This window comes from Astatotilapia calliptera, chromosome 7 (assembly GCF_964374335.1).
Source record: "Astatotilapia calliptera chromosome 7, fAstCal68.1, whole genome shotgun sequence".
In the NCBI taxonomy this organism is placed as follows: Eukaryota; Metazoa; Chordata; class Actinopteri; order Cichliformes; family Cichlidae; genus Astatotilapia; species Astatotilapia calliptera.
Genome location: NC_137428.1, coordinates 53,188,718 through 53,203,807, shown reverse-complemented (window position 1 = coordinate 53,203,807; position 15,090 = coordinate 53,188,718). Strand labels below are relative to the sequence as shown.

Here is a 15,090-nt window from a genome sequence, read left to right as displayed (position 1 = left end):
ACTACCCTGCCCACAGGCACACTCTCACAGCATGGGAGAACGACTCAGCTGGAAACAATACATCCTATGACAATATCCAGCCCAGACAAAGAGGCAGTCCAAATACGGGCTGCTCCACAAAAGCTAGCCCAAATTTGAATGAGGGGCCAACCCAACGTACCTCATAGGCAGGTCCTCATTCCTGACTGAGATCCCGGCCGCAGAGGGGGGACAGCGCATGCTGTTGGCATACAGACTCTGCACCAGGGCCAGCTCAGAAGAGTGTTCCAACATCGGTGCTCTGGAAAAATCCACCCGGTGTAACGGACACTTTCTTCTCTTTCCCTCTTTCCTCGGTGTGTCTCTCTCCCTTTCTGTGTCTCCCGCCCACTCTTTCTCCTTGGTTTAGTGCAGCAGAGCGGTGCCCACCCCCTTCGCTGGCTGTGGTGGCTGAAATAATCCTCTCTGACAGCTCATCGTGCGCTAATGCATTGTGCTGCCTGCGGCAGCGCAGTTTGCAGGCTGTAAAGCTGTGTCCACAGCACTCTTCGACTAATTGACACCCATATTAGGGAAACTTCAGAAAATTGGACATGGATGATTTATTCCCATTGTCACACTAGAGGAAATTAGATGAAACATCAACACAGTTGACACAGAATTTCATTCTGTTCCAGTCCTGATTTTGTAGCATGTTTTTTCCCCTTCTTTTTTTGGATTTTGCCATGTAGTTCAGTCAGTGAACTGCTCTAAATAAAAGCCTAAACAAGGCCAACTGGTTGATCAAGCCTAGCATCCTACGCCTGCGCCCACCACAACTCATTTTATCAATAAATGCTCTGTCTGAGCACCTGCAGATACTAGAGATAAACAGTATAACCACTCTCCAGGCAGTGAGAGCATGTGCATATCACACTATGCATGAGTTGTCTGGTTACCGACCTGTTTGTGACAGCGAGAGCGCTTTCTATGACAGCCTGACATCATTACTATAATTGAGTAGATAGAGATAAAGATAGGCTGCCAGAATATAAGCAAACACTTAAGTAAGTGTGGGTACTTGTGAAATAAGGACAGATGACATTACTCCCCTTATTGTCCACTCCAGGTATTGGAGTGTACCTCCAGTACCTGGAGTGTTTGAAGTTCACTGAGCAGCCCAAAACTGTGGTCCTACTGTGTTTTAGATTATAACGCAAACACCGATGCACAAATGACATGTGCCGGTATGTAATTCTACAAAACAAAGGTTCTCCACAGTCGATTTAAAAACCAGAAACCCCAACCATGAGAATTAAGAGCATGTTGAAAAGACCCAGCAGCTTTTTATCAAAAGTGTGTAGTTTTATCATTTGCATGGCACAAAGTTCACTCCACTCTGCTGGGAGCCATCTAGATAGGAAAATGAAGAAGTCAAGGCAGCTTTTTTTTTAAGCTCCTGCACACATTCTCTCGTACTCTCTCAGCCAATGTTTGTGCTGCCATGGACCAATCAGGTGAAATATCTGAAACTAATTTACTGCAATATTCTTTTCACCAAAACCCAGGAGGAACTCAATCTAGGTCTTCCCCTCCCGTAGGTGTTGTGTCCCGCTTGGGTAATATGACATTAAGTAGGAAAGTCATCTGAAACAGGGTCATGCCAGTGTGTGCTGATATCACAGTCGAGTACAGCAGCATGAACGGGCTCTCTGCTTCTTCTGATCGTGGCACGAAATCCTCTTCATCTCAGCCCCGCTCCTTCTGCTGAATATTTTAAACACTTGTGCTGAAATCCAGGCCTTTATGATGCCATGCTGCTTAGCGTGACTAGTCAGAGCCGCCGAGCACGAGGATAACTGAAAGATTTTCTTGCTGCTCTGCTATGAACACCTACAGTAAGCGTACAGTACGATAACGCCTGCGTGCTAATCGCTGACAACTGAAAAGAGGTGACAGAGGTGTAGTAATATGGCATGGGAATGATATATGAAACAAGGAGTATTGCTCTGAAAGGGAGCGTTATTGGGTTTCAGTGCATTTTGCGGCTGAAAAACAAAATGCATTCATGCCTGACATGTACTAAGTTGAATAACAGCACATGGTGAAAGCACTGCAGGTGGCCTGAACAGTGAAAGCAACCTCAACTTTCATTTTTTTTTCTTCTTCTTTTGCCACTTTTGGCCTCCCTCGGGACCATTTGCACAGACAAATTCTGTCTGTGTTTTTGCAGGTTAAAACTGAAACTGTCACAGCTCGGTGAACACTGCTCGAGTGCAAACACCACACGCTGGCAGCATGACTTTAAAGTCACACTTGACACTCAAATTTTCAAACGGTTACAAGCGGGCACAGCTTCCCCCCCCCGGCATCATAACTTGTTTGTTACCTATTCACCACGGTTAAAAATTTTAATATCTAATAATAAGAAATAGAGATTTAGGCCTTTTTTTAATAGCAAAATTCTGTGTTTGCAGGCACTGGGCAATAAAATTTATGATCCAACAGATGCTAGCAACAGGCACTGACAGCAAGAGACCTGACACCATCTTGATGAGGGAAAGAGACACTCAAAACCTGAGTGGAGTTGACGTTTTAGCACCAACAGGCTGAAGGCAGACACTGTTAATGAAATTCCTATTCATATACAGTCTGATCTTTTGATTTTTCCATCTCAACAATCACTTTTTATTTTTTTTTCAGTTTGACTACTTTGATTTTACAGATTTAGCACACATCAGTTCTCCTCCCACAATGACCTGCATGACTGGACGCGCCTGGTGTGATTAAAAACGCCATACCACATTGAAATGTCAGCTTATTTTGCATGGACAGAAGTAATTTTACTTCCCTTTTCTTCTGTCACGCATCATTTTTTCCACTTCCTCTTTCATTCTATGTTATCGGAAGATGTTGAGTAGATTTCCAAATTTGGGAGTAAACAAGAAAGAAAAAGGAGTGGATAAGTAGGAGGACAAAACATCAAGGATTTAAAGATTTATACGCTGTTTGAGTACAGTGTACAAAGCTTCATTTGCAGGAATAATTTGCAGGAATGAGCAATCTGCAGATGGGTACATTTTGGTCATAAAGGGATGGATATGGTCAGCAACAGTTGTCAGGTAAGCATTTAAACAATGTTCAGTGGGAACTAAGGAGTGATGGGTGTACTAAAAAAACATCCCCCTCTCTATTACACCACCATCAGCCTCAACCATTGATACAAGGTGGGATGGATCCATAGTTTCATGTTTGCAGCAGAAGTTGAGAGTCATCAGACTAGATGACCAATGCTCATGGTCTGTGTGAATTGTAGCCTCAGTTTCCTGTTTTTAGCTGACAGGAGTGGGACCCAATGTGGTCTTGTGCTGCTGTAGATCACGTGCTTCAAGTTTTTACTTGTTGTGTGTTCAGAGATGCTCTTCTAATGTGTGTAGCACTTTCTTCTTCACTTAAATTAGGACTGAACTGAAATATTCAGTCTATGAATAAATCGCAGATGCTAAACAGAAATGCTGGGGTATCCACCTCAAAAACACAGCCTTCATTAGCCAACTGCCAGCACAATGCTGAATAAATTTTTTTTAAAACTCACTGAACTCAGACCTCAGAATTTCTCTACGCCCTTTCAAAGGTTTTCATATACTATTACTTTTCTGTAAAATATGACCTGTGCACCAAAATGCCAAGGACAGCACTGGTATTGCTTGTTCCCAGAAATATATGATGCAGAAGCACATTACAGCAGATACGTATGAAGATGTTTCACATCTCAGTATATAAAGTCATTGATGACTGGTAATCCGCTTCTGCTACATATGTTTCCTCCTCCTTCAGAGGCTTCATTGCACCGTTTAATTTCAAAGAATGGAAAAAGTGACACAAGACAAGCAGAGCCCACGTTCTAAAATTACCATCCAATGATAATTCTGCAAAGGATGTTTTACTACCTGCCCCCCCCCCCCCCCCCCCCTACAGAAACCCACCTTAATAGCTTCTGAATGGCTGTAAATGTTACTGTCATTTATAGGGTGTCTTACAAGGGACAGTGCTTTTAGAGATGATTTCCTTTCAAGGCATGTTTGAGAAGATCCCAAATGCATTACCTAAGAGAGCAGTTATAGCTTTTTTACATTTATGATGTGGTGGAACACGGTTTGCACGAGGCTGTCTCGTCGTCCACGCCTTATGAGCAGGGCGCCGGTTTCTGTGCACGAAGATTGACACCGTGTGGTCATTCGAGGAAAGGCAGCAAGTCTACAAATATCCCCATTTGTAGCAGACAAACTGATCCACACAAAATCGCTCAGGTGACCTTCAGTGTTCAGTGTAACGGTAACAGTAACACAGCTGCAAGGGAGGATCCTGGATTAGTGAATTAACACGGACAAAATTCAACATACGAAACTGGGTTTGATAAAATATTTCCAATCTATTTCTTATAAAGCCAATGCAAAAAAAACAACCCCAAAACAATTGAAAGCGTGCACTCGTCGAACAAAAAAAAAAAAAAAATCAAGGATGCATGGATGGGTTGGACAGGTGAGTTGGGTAAAGTTTTGATGGTAATGAGATTGACATGTTAAAGTCTGTGAGTACACAGACCATTCATCTTTAATATTCAAATCTCAGTGAAATTAATTACATTACAAGCACAGCTACAGTATAACTCCAGGACTACTCCATATGAAGGGAAAGGGGGGGGGGGGGAAATAAAAATACAAACTTTAAATTTAAAAAAAATGTACAGAAATTACAGAAAAATCAGTAGATTTAAAAAGCAATATCTGAAAATGGATTTTTGAGTCAATAATCCTAAGAACAAAATGCACTTGGCTTGGAAGTTGGTATTTACACATTTATACATGCCTGATGCAATCATTTATATACATGACATTTCAGTGATACTGCAGAAAATTGGAAGAAAGGCTTGACACAAAGGTCATGCCATTTCTTGGCAACATGAGGGAAAACAGAAAAAAAGACAACAGCTGTTCTTCTTTCTTCCACTTTGTTGAGAAATTTTAACTCTGATTTGACAGAAACTGCCATGGTCTCCTTACACAGACAAGATCTCCAAGATTGGACAACCAAAAGCAACAAATAAACAATTTATAGGCAAAAAAAAGGGGGGGGACCACATGAGAACTAAGGCTGATTATGTGCTGGTTGAATCCTTTTTTTTTTATCCTCTTACCAACTCACAATGAATCGTGGCTGACATCTTTAAAAAAATCCTCAGAAGTTTGCATCAGCCATAATTTTAGCTTTCTTTAGCTTTTTTTTTAAATTTTACAGCAGTGCCATGAGTGTTCATTGATGGCTTTAGTCCAAAACAGTCCAAAATGTGCTTTTGCATAGTCTCAATGCGGTTTGTGTTTCCTTTTCTTGTGTTTTTTATCTTTCTTCTTGCTGGAACATTTAACGCAGAACCACTGCTGGTCCTCAGGGGGCGCTGTGACGACCCCAACACAAAGCCTAAGGACATTACAGAAGAAGAGAGTTGAGGTTAGTGAGGAAATGGTGAGAATGCAGTCATATTCCTATGAGGCTTTAGCCCCATTTGGTTAGAAGACATTATGTTTGACACTGATGTCAAATTAAAAGGAACACACATATTGTTTATTTAGGCCTCATCCTGTCAGGTTTCTGGCATTTAATAAATTCAACCACCTACAGACTTCCCAAGGAGATGTGAGGGGATGCCATTCATTACTGGAAATCAGGTCATTCAGTCATTGTTGTACTTTTTGATAATAAAAGATGCATTTAAATTACAAAAAAAAATCAGCAGCTCACTGACAAACATATTCAGACTGATTATGTGTTTCATATGTCTGAAAAAAATTGATCTCGAATTATCAGTTGACATGAAAGATACAGTGCTTCTGTTATTTTGTATGATTATAAATGTACCGTTAGCATTTAGCACAATTTCCTGGATTTTCACAAATCAAAAACAGATGATACAAACACAGAAACAACTTTCCCCCTACTGTAATGTGGACCCAGGCCCATTAATTACATACGCATTCAACTACCTATTCAACTACTCATTAGCACAAATTTCTAATCGGCCAATCAGGTAGCTGCGACTCATTGCATTAAGGCATGTAGACATTGTTAAGATGACCTGCTGAAGTTCAAATGGAGCACCCGAATGCTGATTTTAGTGGCTTTGAATGTGGCGTGTTTTTTGGTGACTGATGAGCTGGTCTGAGTATTTCAGAAAATGTAGATCTACTGGGATTTTCCTACACAAGCATCTCTAGGGTTTACAGAGAGTGGTCCAAAAAAAAAGAAGAAAATATGAGTGGGAGTTCTCTGGTGCTCGAGATCTGAGGAGAATGGCCAGACGGCTTTTAGCTTCCAGCAGGATAACGTGTCATGTCACAAAGCTCAAATCATCTCAAACTGGTTTCTTGAATATGACAGTGAGTTCACTGTACTCAAATGACCTCCACAGACACCAGATCTAAATCTAATAGAGCACCATTGGGATGTGGTGGGGAGATAAATCTGTTGGGAGACAAATCTGAGGCAACTGTGTTATGCTATCGTGTCAACATGGATCATAACCTCTGAGGAATGTTAGCAGCAGGACGAATGATTCAACAGCAGCAACAACTTTTTCTGTTTTTTACGATCCCAAACACACTATGTCTCAGTCATACAAATACCTTTAATCAGCTGCTGTAAATCATACACAGTATTTGACAGATTTTTAATGGGGCTGTGCTGATATTTTTTTATCAAAAGGTCCCATTACAGACGCCCAGAAACCACATTTCCCCAGATTAACCAAAGTGACAAGAGTGAATTACATATAAATGCATTAAAAATGCAAATAAGAACCCAGAAGTGGAAGAGCAGATTAAGAATTAGTACAAGCACCCATCCTTGTCATGAAAATACAGGGTTGTAAAGCTCTTACCAGTGATACCAGTCGTCACAGCCATCACATCCTATCATGGGACTGCCATCATCAGGTTTGTTACATCCAGGGCAAATCCAGATCTGGTTTCCCCACTCATCTCGAATCTTGATTGTTACACACAGGAGAAAACTTTAGTGACATGTCAAAGGCAATCAAATGAAAAAAAAATATAGTTATGACACAAACAGATAATGAAAAAAATCCCCCCAAAACGCTGAATAACCCAACAGTCTGTTTTATCTTGAGTGTAACTACCTTTGCCAAGGAGGATGTGTGTCTGGTTAGTGGGGTTCATCAAAAAGACAGATTCATGAAAACAACAGACGGTGCTTAGGTAACATTAGAAGAGCTTTTAGAGCTTGTGGAGTCCATAAAATATTTTTAAAGCCCTCTTTAATATTTCAAGATCAAACTGAAAAAACAAAAACCAAAACAGGAGCAACATCTTTATACTCTTAACCCTTGTATGGTGTTCGGGTCTGTGAGACCCGTTTTCACTTTTTTTCAAAAGAAAAATGAAACAATTAATTATTTTTTCAACCTGAAATTCATTGGCTTTGGCTTATTTTCTGTGAAGAACATAAATCCGAACTAATTTTCAATGACCTCATACTGTACCTCCCCCCACACATTTACATTACATACAAGGTGTTCGGGTCCACTGGACCCAAGTCTAATAAAAGTGTTGAAAGTGAAGGTCCTGTGTTCCCACACTCTGTCTTGCTCCTTTCTGGTGCTGCTGATAGTGTTTTCTTCCCCTCCTGCTCCCGCACAAAGTTGCAACATTGTTGTCTGCTCTTACATTCCCACACATTTTACCCTCTTTCTTGAGGGATCCAAATTTTATTTTCTCATTCCCTGTCCCTCCTGCTAATTAGGGGCATAATACTATAAATAAGACTTTGCCAGTGTGGTTCTTTATCACAACTGATCAAGATGGCAAAAGATTATCTGCTGCGAGGGCCATCCAATTGATTTTGGAAGAGGGGCTTCGGATGATGATGTTGACAAAGAGGTTTCAGAATATTTCACATTTCTGAAAATTCAGAGTCTGACAGTGACTTTGAAGAAGAGGATGAGGTTGAGCACCATTTAGTAACAAAACGAAGACGAGTACCCCATCTGCAGCCAGCTCCAGGACCAGAACAAGCCCACCAGTCAGCAAGTGAAGAAATATGGATGTCAATAACTGGTGAAATTAGATGGTCTTCTTGCCCAAGAAATGCAGAGCTGTTACTGTGATAAGCCAGGGCCAACACGGCTGACAGTTACTCATGTGCAGGACATCAAGTCTTCATTTGAGCTTTTCATCCCAGATTCCATCCAGAAAATTATTCTGGATTGCAGTAATCTAGAAGGAAGGTGTGTTTTTGGAGAGAGGTGGAAGGAGATGGACCAAATTCATCTAAGAACCCCAAAGGCCTACTTTGGGGTTCTTATCCTTGCAGGAGTTTTCAGGTCCAAAGGGGAATCGACAGAATCCCTGTGGGATGCAGAAACCGGCACGAACCTTTCCGTGCATCAGTGTCTCTGGAAAACTTCCACAAAATTTCCAGGATTATCCGTTTTGATAACCGAGATGACAGACCAGCTCGACGGCAGAGAGACAAGCTAGCTGCCATCAGGACAGTGTGGGATAAGTGTGTGCACCACCTCCCCTGGGCCTAATGTCACCATTGATGAGCAGCTGATCCCATTTAGTTGTGAAACATATTGCTTCACGTGTAAATGTGTTGTGTCTTTCCACTCACTCCACTTGATTATAACTGATTTTTTTATAACATTTTATAGAAAAACAAAAAACGAGAAGCACATTAATTCATAAATATGCTCTAACAAAGGTAAAGGGAAAAAATTAACCATGTTTGCTGTTCATATGGTTTGTAATTGGGATGAAGTGAACATCTGTTGAGTAATTTAACATAAAATTGTTTGATAGTGTTAATTTCAAAAGCCAAAACTCTAGCGGGTCCACCAGACCCATGAACACTGGCTGAGTAACAAAAATATGAACACCACACAAGGGTTAAGAAACTTTCATGAGCTGGATCCAGGGATTCAATTCATATATAGATTTTGCAGCCTGATATTCAGGTATGTAATTTCAGACTGTTCTTGTTAATGTGCATGTCATGGACACTAAACAAAGACTGGTGAAGCTAAAGCTCTTAAATGCACAAATATTTTTATCCTGGGCACTTACCACGTAAGTACTGACGGTCTCAGTTACCACGCTGCGGACCGGTGTTTTGACGGAGGCGGCAGGAGGGAGTATAGGGGGCGGGGAAATTAAAGACGATGATGGGGGTGGAGCAGGTGGAAGGGGCGAGGGAGCTGGCGGAAGCGTGGGTATGACTGGCGGCAGCATTGGTGGTGGCGGCGGTGTCCGAGGGCGATTGCCAGGTCCTGACTTGGTAGCAGGGGTCTTGGGTGCTGGCGTGCTGGGCTCTGAATTTGGAACCACTTTGCTGATGACACTGTTGATAGAGAGTTACAAGTTAGAGATGTCTTCTGTTCATACTGTCTCTTTTTATAAGAGTCTTCTTTAAGGTAGAACTAAATTAATTAACTCAATGTGATCATCAAAGGTAAACAGCTGCAGCTGTGAGCACAGCGGCCCACCCACCCAGCTGATAAAACTTCATCAAACAGAATTTATATAATCAAAAATGAGACAATGGACAAAAAACATGAATAGATCTTTAACAGATACCTTTCAGGCAGTACCAAAAAGCACTGAGGCCAGAAAAAGTAAGATTTCATAGGTCAAGAAGTACAGTCAACACAGGCCTATCCGCGGTTCAGTTTGCACAGATTGTTTTGCGGAAAGTAACTCCCAAATATTCCCAGAGAATTTACCTATTCATGGATTTTTTTCTGTAGAGCGTATTTAAAATATTTCTCATTTATTATTATTATTATTCAATTATTTTCGTGACTAAATACATTTTTTATGAATGAAAAAAAAAAAAAAAGAGTATATTTCTCTGCATGGGGAAATCTGCATCGCGGCTGCGAAATGCCTGAGACCTTCATAAAAGACTCGTTGTAAGATGACTTTGAAATGAAGTGTTTTAGGATGATAGTTTAAGGTATACTTGGTGTTTTAACTAATAAAATTGGCAGTTATAAACGTTTTTAGAAAGGATTTGAAGTATTCATGGATTTCAGCTATTCACGGGCAGTTGTGGACCCTAACCCCCATGAATACCGGCCGTCAACTGTAAAGACTCTTTGTGTGACATAAAAACACATTATCAGAGGTAGCACTAGAAAGCTTTAATCAGTACTTACATTTTGTCTTGACCTGCTCCCACCCTGAGCGTCAGTCTGGGAATGACCGGAGACGGTAAAGGTGCTGGAGTGTCTATTTTGACCTAAAGAGACACAAAGGATAATAGAAATATTTGTGGCGCCAACATACAGAAAAATCAAAAAACAATAAACAAAAGGTATGCTAGACGTAAATACAAACTGACCTTTTCCAGTCGAATTCTCTCCTTCTCTTTCTCTTTTTCCTTTTCTCGTTTCTCCTTTTCCCTCTCCTTTTCCTTCCTCTTATCCTCTTTTTCCCTTTCTTTTTCTTTGGCCTTTTCCCGCTCCTTGTCTTTCTCCTTGTCCTTCTTTTTCTTCTTCTCTTTCTTGTCTTTCTTTTTGTCCTTCTCCTTGGTTTTTATTTCCTTCTCCTGGAGGATTGGGGCCAAAGGAGGCAGCATTGAGGGCACGCGCAGACAGGTATGCGGGCTAAACAGTGGCGGGACATCACCCAGACCAAAGGGGGATAATGTAGATTGTTTCTGCTTGTCGTCCTTGCTCTTATCTTTCCCCTTGTCCTTCTTATCCTTGTCCTTTTTACTTTTTTCTTTATCCTTCTTTTTGTCTTTATGTTTCTCCTTCTCCTTTTTAGAGCTGTCCCCATCTCTTGACTTCATCTTGATTGAGCCCTCAGCCAGGGGGAAGTCTCGTGGAACAAAAAGTTCCTCGTCCTTTACCCCAAACTCCTTCCAGGGCATCTTCCCATCTTTAGAAAACTCCTTGTTTTTATCCCTGTTCTTGTCCTTATTCTTCTCTTTTAGCTTACTCTTATCTTTTTCCCTGTCTTTATCTTTCGGCTTGTCTTTCTCCTTCTTCTTCATCTTAGTTTTAAGCTCCTTCTTTAGCTTCTTCTTGACATCTACTGATGACACAATCTTATTTTTCTCCTCAAACACCTTGAGGAGTGGTTCAGGGGTAGGTGGTGAAGCCGATCCGGATGACACGTAATCTGCTGCCGGTTGGGGTACAGCGGGGGCAGATGGCCCCCCCTGGTTGGCCTTTCGAATCACCTCGTTGATTGAATCATCCATCGTCCAATTCCCCAGGCCTATGTGTGGCAGAGGGTGAAGTGGTGTTGACGTGTCTTTTAACAAGATGCCGGCACCAATTGGGCCTTTAGGTGTAGACGGCTCCATAATAGTCAGTCTCCTGGGACTGGAGAATCCATTGCTATCCGAATCAGAGCCCGAGGAGAACGCGAATGGATCGGGTTTCCGTTCAGCACATGCTCTAGCTATCACAGCGTCAATCGAATCCTCAATTGCTCTATTATCTGGCTCTAATTTCTTGAAAGGGCCTGCAGTTAGCTCCCTTTCTTCTATGTTCTGACGCAAATGAATATTGTCTTTGCCCATGCTCTCACTCGGTGTGGACAACGGTAACTTTTGCATGACATCTGGTTTGCTCTGAGGTTGGGGGGCTTTAGCTGAGGCCATTTTAGGGCTCTTGGGACTTTTAGGACTCTTTGTCTTGCCTGGAGACTTTTTCTTTTCCTTAGATGGTTTTGGTGAATTTATGGGACTGCCAACCACCGGAACAGGAATAACCCCTTTAGGAGACTTAGTCCTTTGTCTGCCAGGGGAAGACACCTTAGGCTTTCTTGCTGGAGCAGTGAGGGCCTTCTGATCAGAGTGTTTTGGTATTACGGGCTGAGGTCTAAAAGAAGGCAGGGTACCAGATGGCATTTCAGGTGACAGGGGGTCCAGGCTGTCATGAGAAGGTAGAATGCCTGGACTAACACGTTGAGGGTTGAGAGACGTAAGAGGCTCCCTGGGCTCAAGACCCCACTCTGGGCTGAGGCCAGGGTACATCCGAGGCCTCTTGGAGGTAGGCATCATGCCCATAGCTGCATCAGGACTATCCAGGTGCCTCTTTAGTGGATGATTTTCATCGTTGACTGTTTCATCTTCATCTATTTCCTCCTCATCCTCTTCCAGTGCCACCTGCATAGCTTCAGCTGAAGTACCCATATCAGGGGGGACCTCTTCCTCCTCTTCTTCTAGAGTAAAGGAGATAAAAAACAGAACTAAGAACTTTGACAATCACAACATGACATTTACAACATAAACGTGTGATTTTAGTTTGAACTTTTGACTTTAAATATATTTGGGTATTTAAAAAAGTATTTCACTTTGTGTGAATTGATGCATTTACACTTATTTTTAGCAACTTAAAATAAAATTTACAACACAATAAAATGTCTACAAAGTAAAAAGATGATTCGTAAAAGATTATTTTACGAATCTGCTGTGTTACATCACAGTCTAATGTAACAACCCTGCAATAAACTTAATTATAATGCTATATTATTTGCATAGGATTTAGAGAGGACTTGATTCCACTTTGCTATCAACTTTCAGCCTGTGCACACTAAAAAGTAATGGTCATATAGCTAATACTATACAAGTTATTATACTGACCTTCTTGTAAGGAGACCAGAGGTGGCATATACTCTGGAATGTAATCTTTCCTTTCCTCTGCATCTCGAACTCCAGGTTGGGGAAACTGCAGGACATTGTTTTTGCTAACAGGGTAGAGCGGTGTTTGGTGGCTGAAGGGCACAGGCTCTAGGTTGTTGACATAGTCCTCCAGTTCACTCAGACTCACTCCTAGCAGTCTGAAAGCCTGGCTGACATCGTCCAGGACTGGATCTGTTCTTCCATCTGAAATGGATCAAAAATGTTGTCATTAAACCACAGCACTCACTCTGCACACACAAGAAGTGATGCTCAACAGGTTTACAGTCGGCACGCGACGTTATTTTATAGATTATACAGCAGTTAAGTAACCAATACTCGTGAGATCGGCTACTTTTAACACTGAAAACAGATGCAAAGCAGCATAGCCCCAATAATAACAATACAGGGGAAGTCGCTTTGCTGTGTTCCTACTGTACTTTCTGACATATTAACTGCTTGCTAGGGGGCGCCAGCTGCAGAGTCAGTTAACAACAACGTGATCGACTACTTTGAGTTTACAGGCTAAAAAAGTAATAAGAGAACCAAACAAAGCACTTACACAACTCAGAGTATCGATGACAGACCCGAGCCAACTGCTGGATGTACCGATGCAGCACATCGGACAGCAGATCACACGCAGTGAGCTGAACCGCATCCCAGCCCAGAGCCTGGCAGATCTGCGCCACCGAGACACGCAGCAGCGAGCGGGCATAGCTCTCGCACATCTCGCTGACTTTGTTACGATATTAATCCCGGTCAATTCCTCTTGGAAAACATGCTCCCGCTCGTCATGTTTCGCGGAATGCCCCGAAGGGCTTGGGAAAACCCACTACCACGGTTAAATATGGACATCTACTTCAGTAAATATATTGGCGCTTTTGCCAGAGTCGCCATCTTGTTTCCATCGATAGACCCATCCCCGGAATCTAGTCCGCGCATGCGCGCCAGTGAGCCTCCGCCTACACGGCTCTGCGGAGTTCGAGCGGATCGTCGACTGTCTGCACAGGCGCAGGAGCTCTGTGGGTTTTACAGGAAGCTACATTTTACTCAGGCTGGGGCTGGTTACTAGTTTGGCTAGTGAATGTAAACTGGATACCGTAGATGAAACGTGGCTTTAAATTAGAGCCATGACTCAACTAAACTGAGCTATGCGCGTTTTTTGACGCTGCAGGAACATTCACAACTTTGAGGGCACGCCAGCAGTCAGTTTCGCTTTTAGCTTCTCACCGCCGAGTGACGCCGAAGTAACTGTTTCTCACTCCCGGCCCAAGTAAAAAGTAGAATATTTCAAGAAAAATATACCCAGTGTCTGAGAAAAAAATCCAAATTGGCAGGGTGGCTTTTTAAAATTCGTTTTATCAGACTAAAGCTAATTCTAGATGACTCTTAAATTTGGAAAGCTACCGTAAACTTTACCATATGAGTTTGTGTGAGAAATAGAGCGTGGTTTGCCTGCAGGTTTAATTCCCCACACTGGGTGGTGCTGGATTATTAAAAATGATCACCGCCTTGCAGCTGTAGACCTTTATTAACCAGTCGAATTTCACTTCATGTCCATATATTTCCAGACTCGTGTAACAAACTGACAGTCACATCAAAGGAAAGCCAGTGTCAATGTGTCTGGTCACCATGTGCCCACCAGAAAAGCTTCAGTGCACCTCTACAATGATTCTCCTAAGTTACTGGATCCCTTAAGGATCATTCTTGAAAAAAAATCTTTCTTGGTTCTGTGAAAATGGTGCTGTAGTTGGCTGTTTAATCCAAAGTCCCAAATTCTATCATGGGTCTCAAAACTGGTTGTAGATTTGGTGATGGTGAAGCTTATTAGTTGTGGCGAATGCTGGAAATGTCAAATGTGTCTGTGGAGGTTCTCAGTCAATCCAGAAGTCTTGAATGCTGGAAATAAGTCAACTGGACTTCTCTAGCTTCTCAAAGACGTTTCGCCATTTTATTCAAGAAGCTTCTTCTTAACCGTTGGAGAGTCTTCGGTATTTAGCCCTCGACTGTCCTGTCCTGAGAGTCACTTACCTACCTTTGTGAATGGTTATTTGATTGGATTCCAGAAAGTTGATTCTCTTCACCTCGACTTTGTGTTTTCAGAGGGAGAAACGCTTTGTCACTCCTCCAAGGAATGTCTTAAGTCTCAGCTGACTGCAGATTTCCCAAACCTTTTAACATTACATTTGCATAATGACTGAAGCTAGCCCCAGTGATTAATGATGGTTGTGAGGTCAGTTTGATGATCATTCATATGCAAATGGTTATCACCACTGATCAATGGCCTTGAGTACCATTCACAGAGAGTCGGAGAAAGGGTGTAAGATCGTGAAAAATTGTACCTCTGATCTGTTCCTGTAGTCACTCCCTTTTTACATGAATGGCCTGCTTGTCTCCCCACTCAAGACCAGTGTTGCCAGTGTA

General features: G+C 42.1%; 2 protein-coding genes across 4 annotated transcripts in view; both read right to left on the bottom strand.

The window, feature by feature from the left end:
* The window catches only part of LOC113026547 (CUGBP Elav-like family member 2), a 29,533-nt gene extending 29,084 nt beyond the window's left edge, over window positions 1-449 (bottom strand). For 2 of the 3 annotated variants that reach the window (XM_026175460.2, XM_026175461.2), the window contains exon 1: window positions 161-449. In XM_026175460.2, the coding sequence (XP_026031245.1) occupies window positions 161-273 (113 nt within the window). In that variant the 5' untranslated portion in view covers window positions 274-449. The remainder of the gene's footprint in view (window positions 1-160) is intronic. The other variant, XM_080303843.1, reaches the window with a different exon arrangement.
* Window positions 450-4,538: 4,089 nt separating this feature from the next.
* taf3 (TAF3 RNA polymerase II, TATA box binding protein (TBP)-associated facto) lies at window positions 4,539-13,597 on the bottom strand. The gene is made up of 7 exons (XM_026175459.2): window positions 13,229-13,597; window positions 12,631-12,873; window positions 10,375-12,209; window positions 10,190-10,272; window positions 9,099-9,372; window positions 6,893-6,999; window positions 4,539-5,436 (listed from the first exon to the last, which is right to left on the bottom strand). Exons 1-7 carry the CDS (start codon window positions 13,392-13,394, stop codon window positions 5,322-5,324), a joined length of 2,823 nt encoding a protein of 940 aa, XP_026031244.1. The 5' UTR covers window positions 13,395-13,597; the 3' UTR covers window positions 4,539-5,321.
* Between the last annotated feature and the right edge of the window lie 1,493 nt (window positions 13,598-15,090).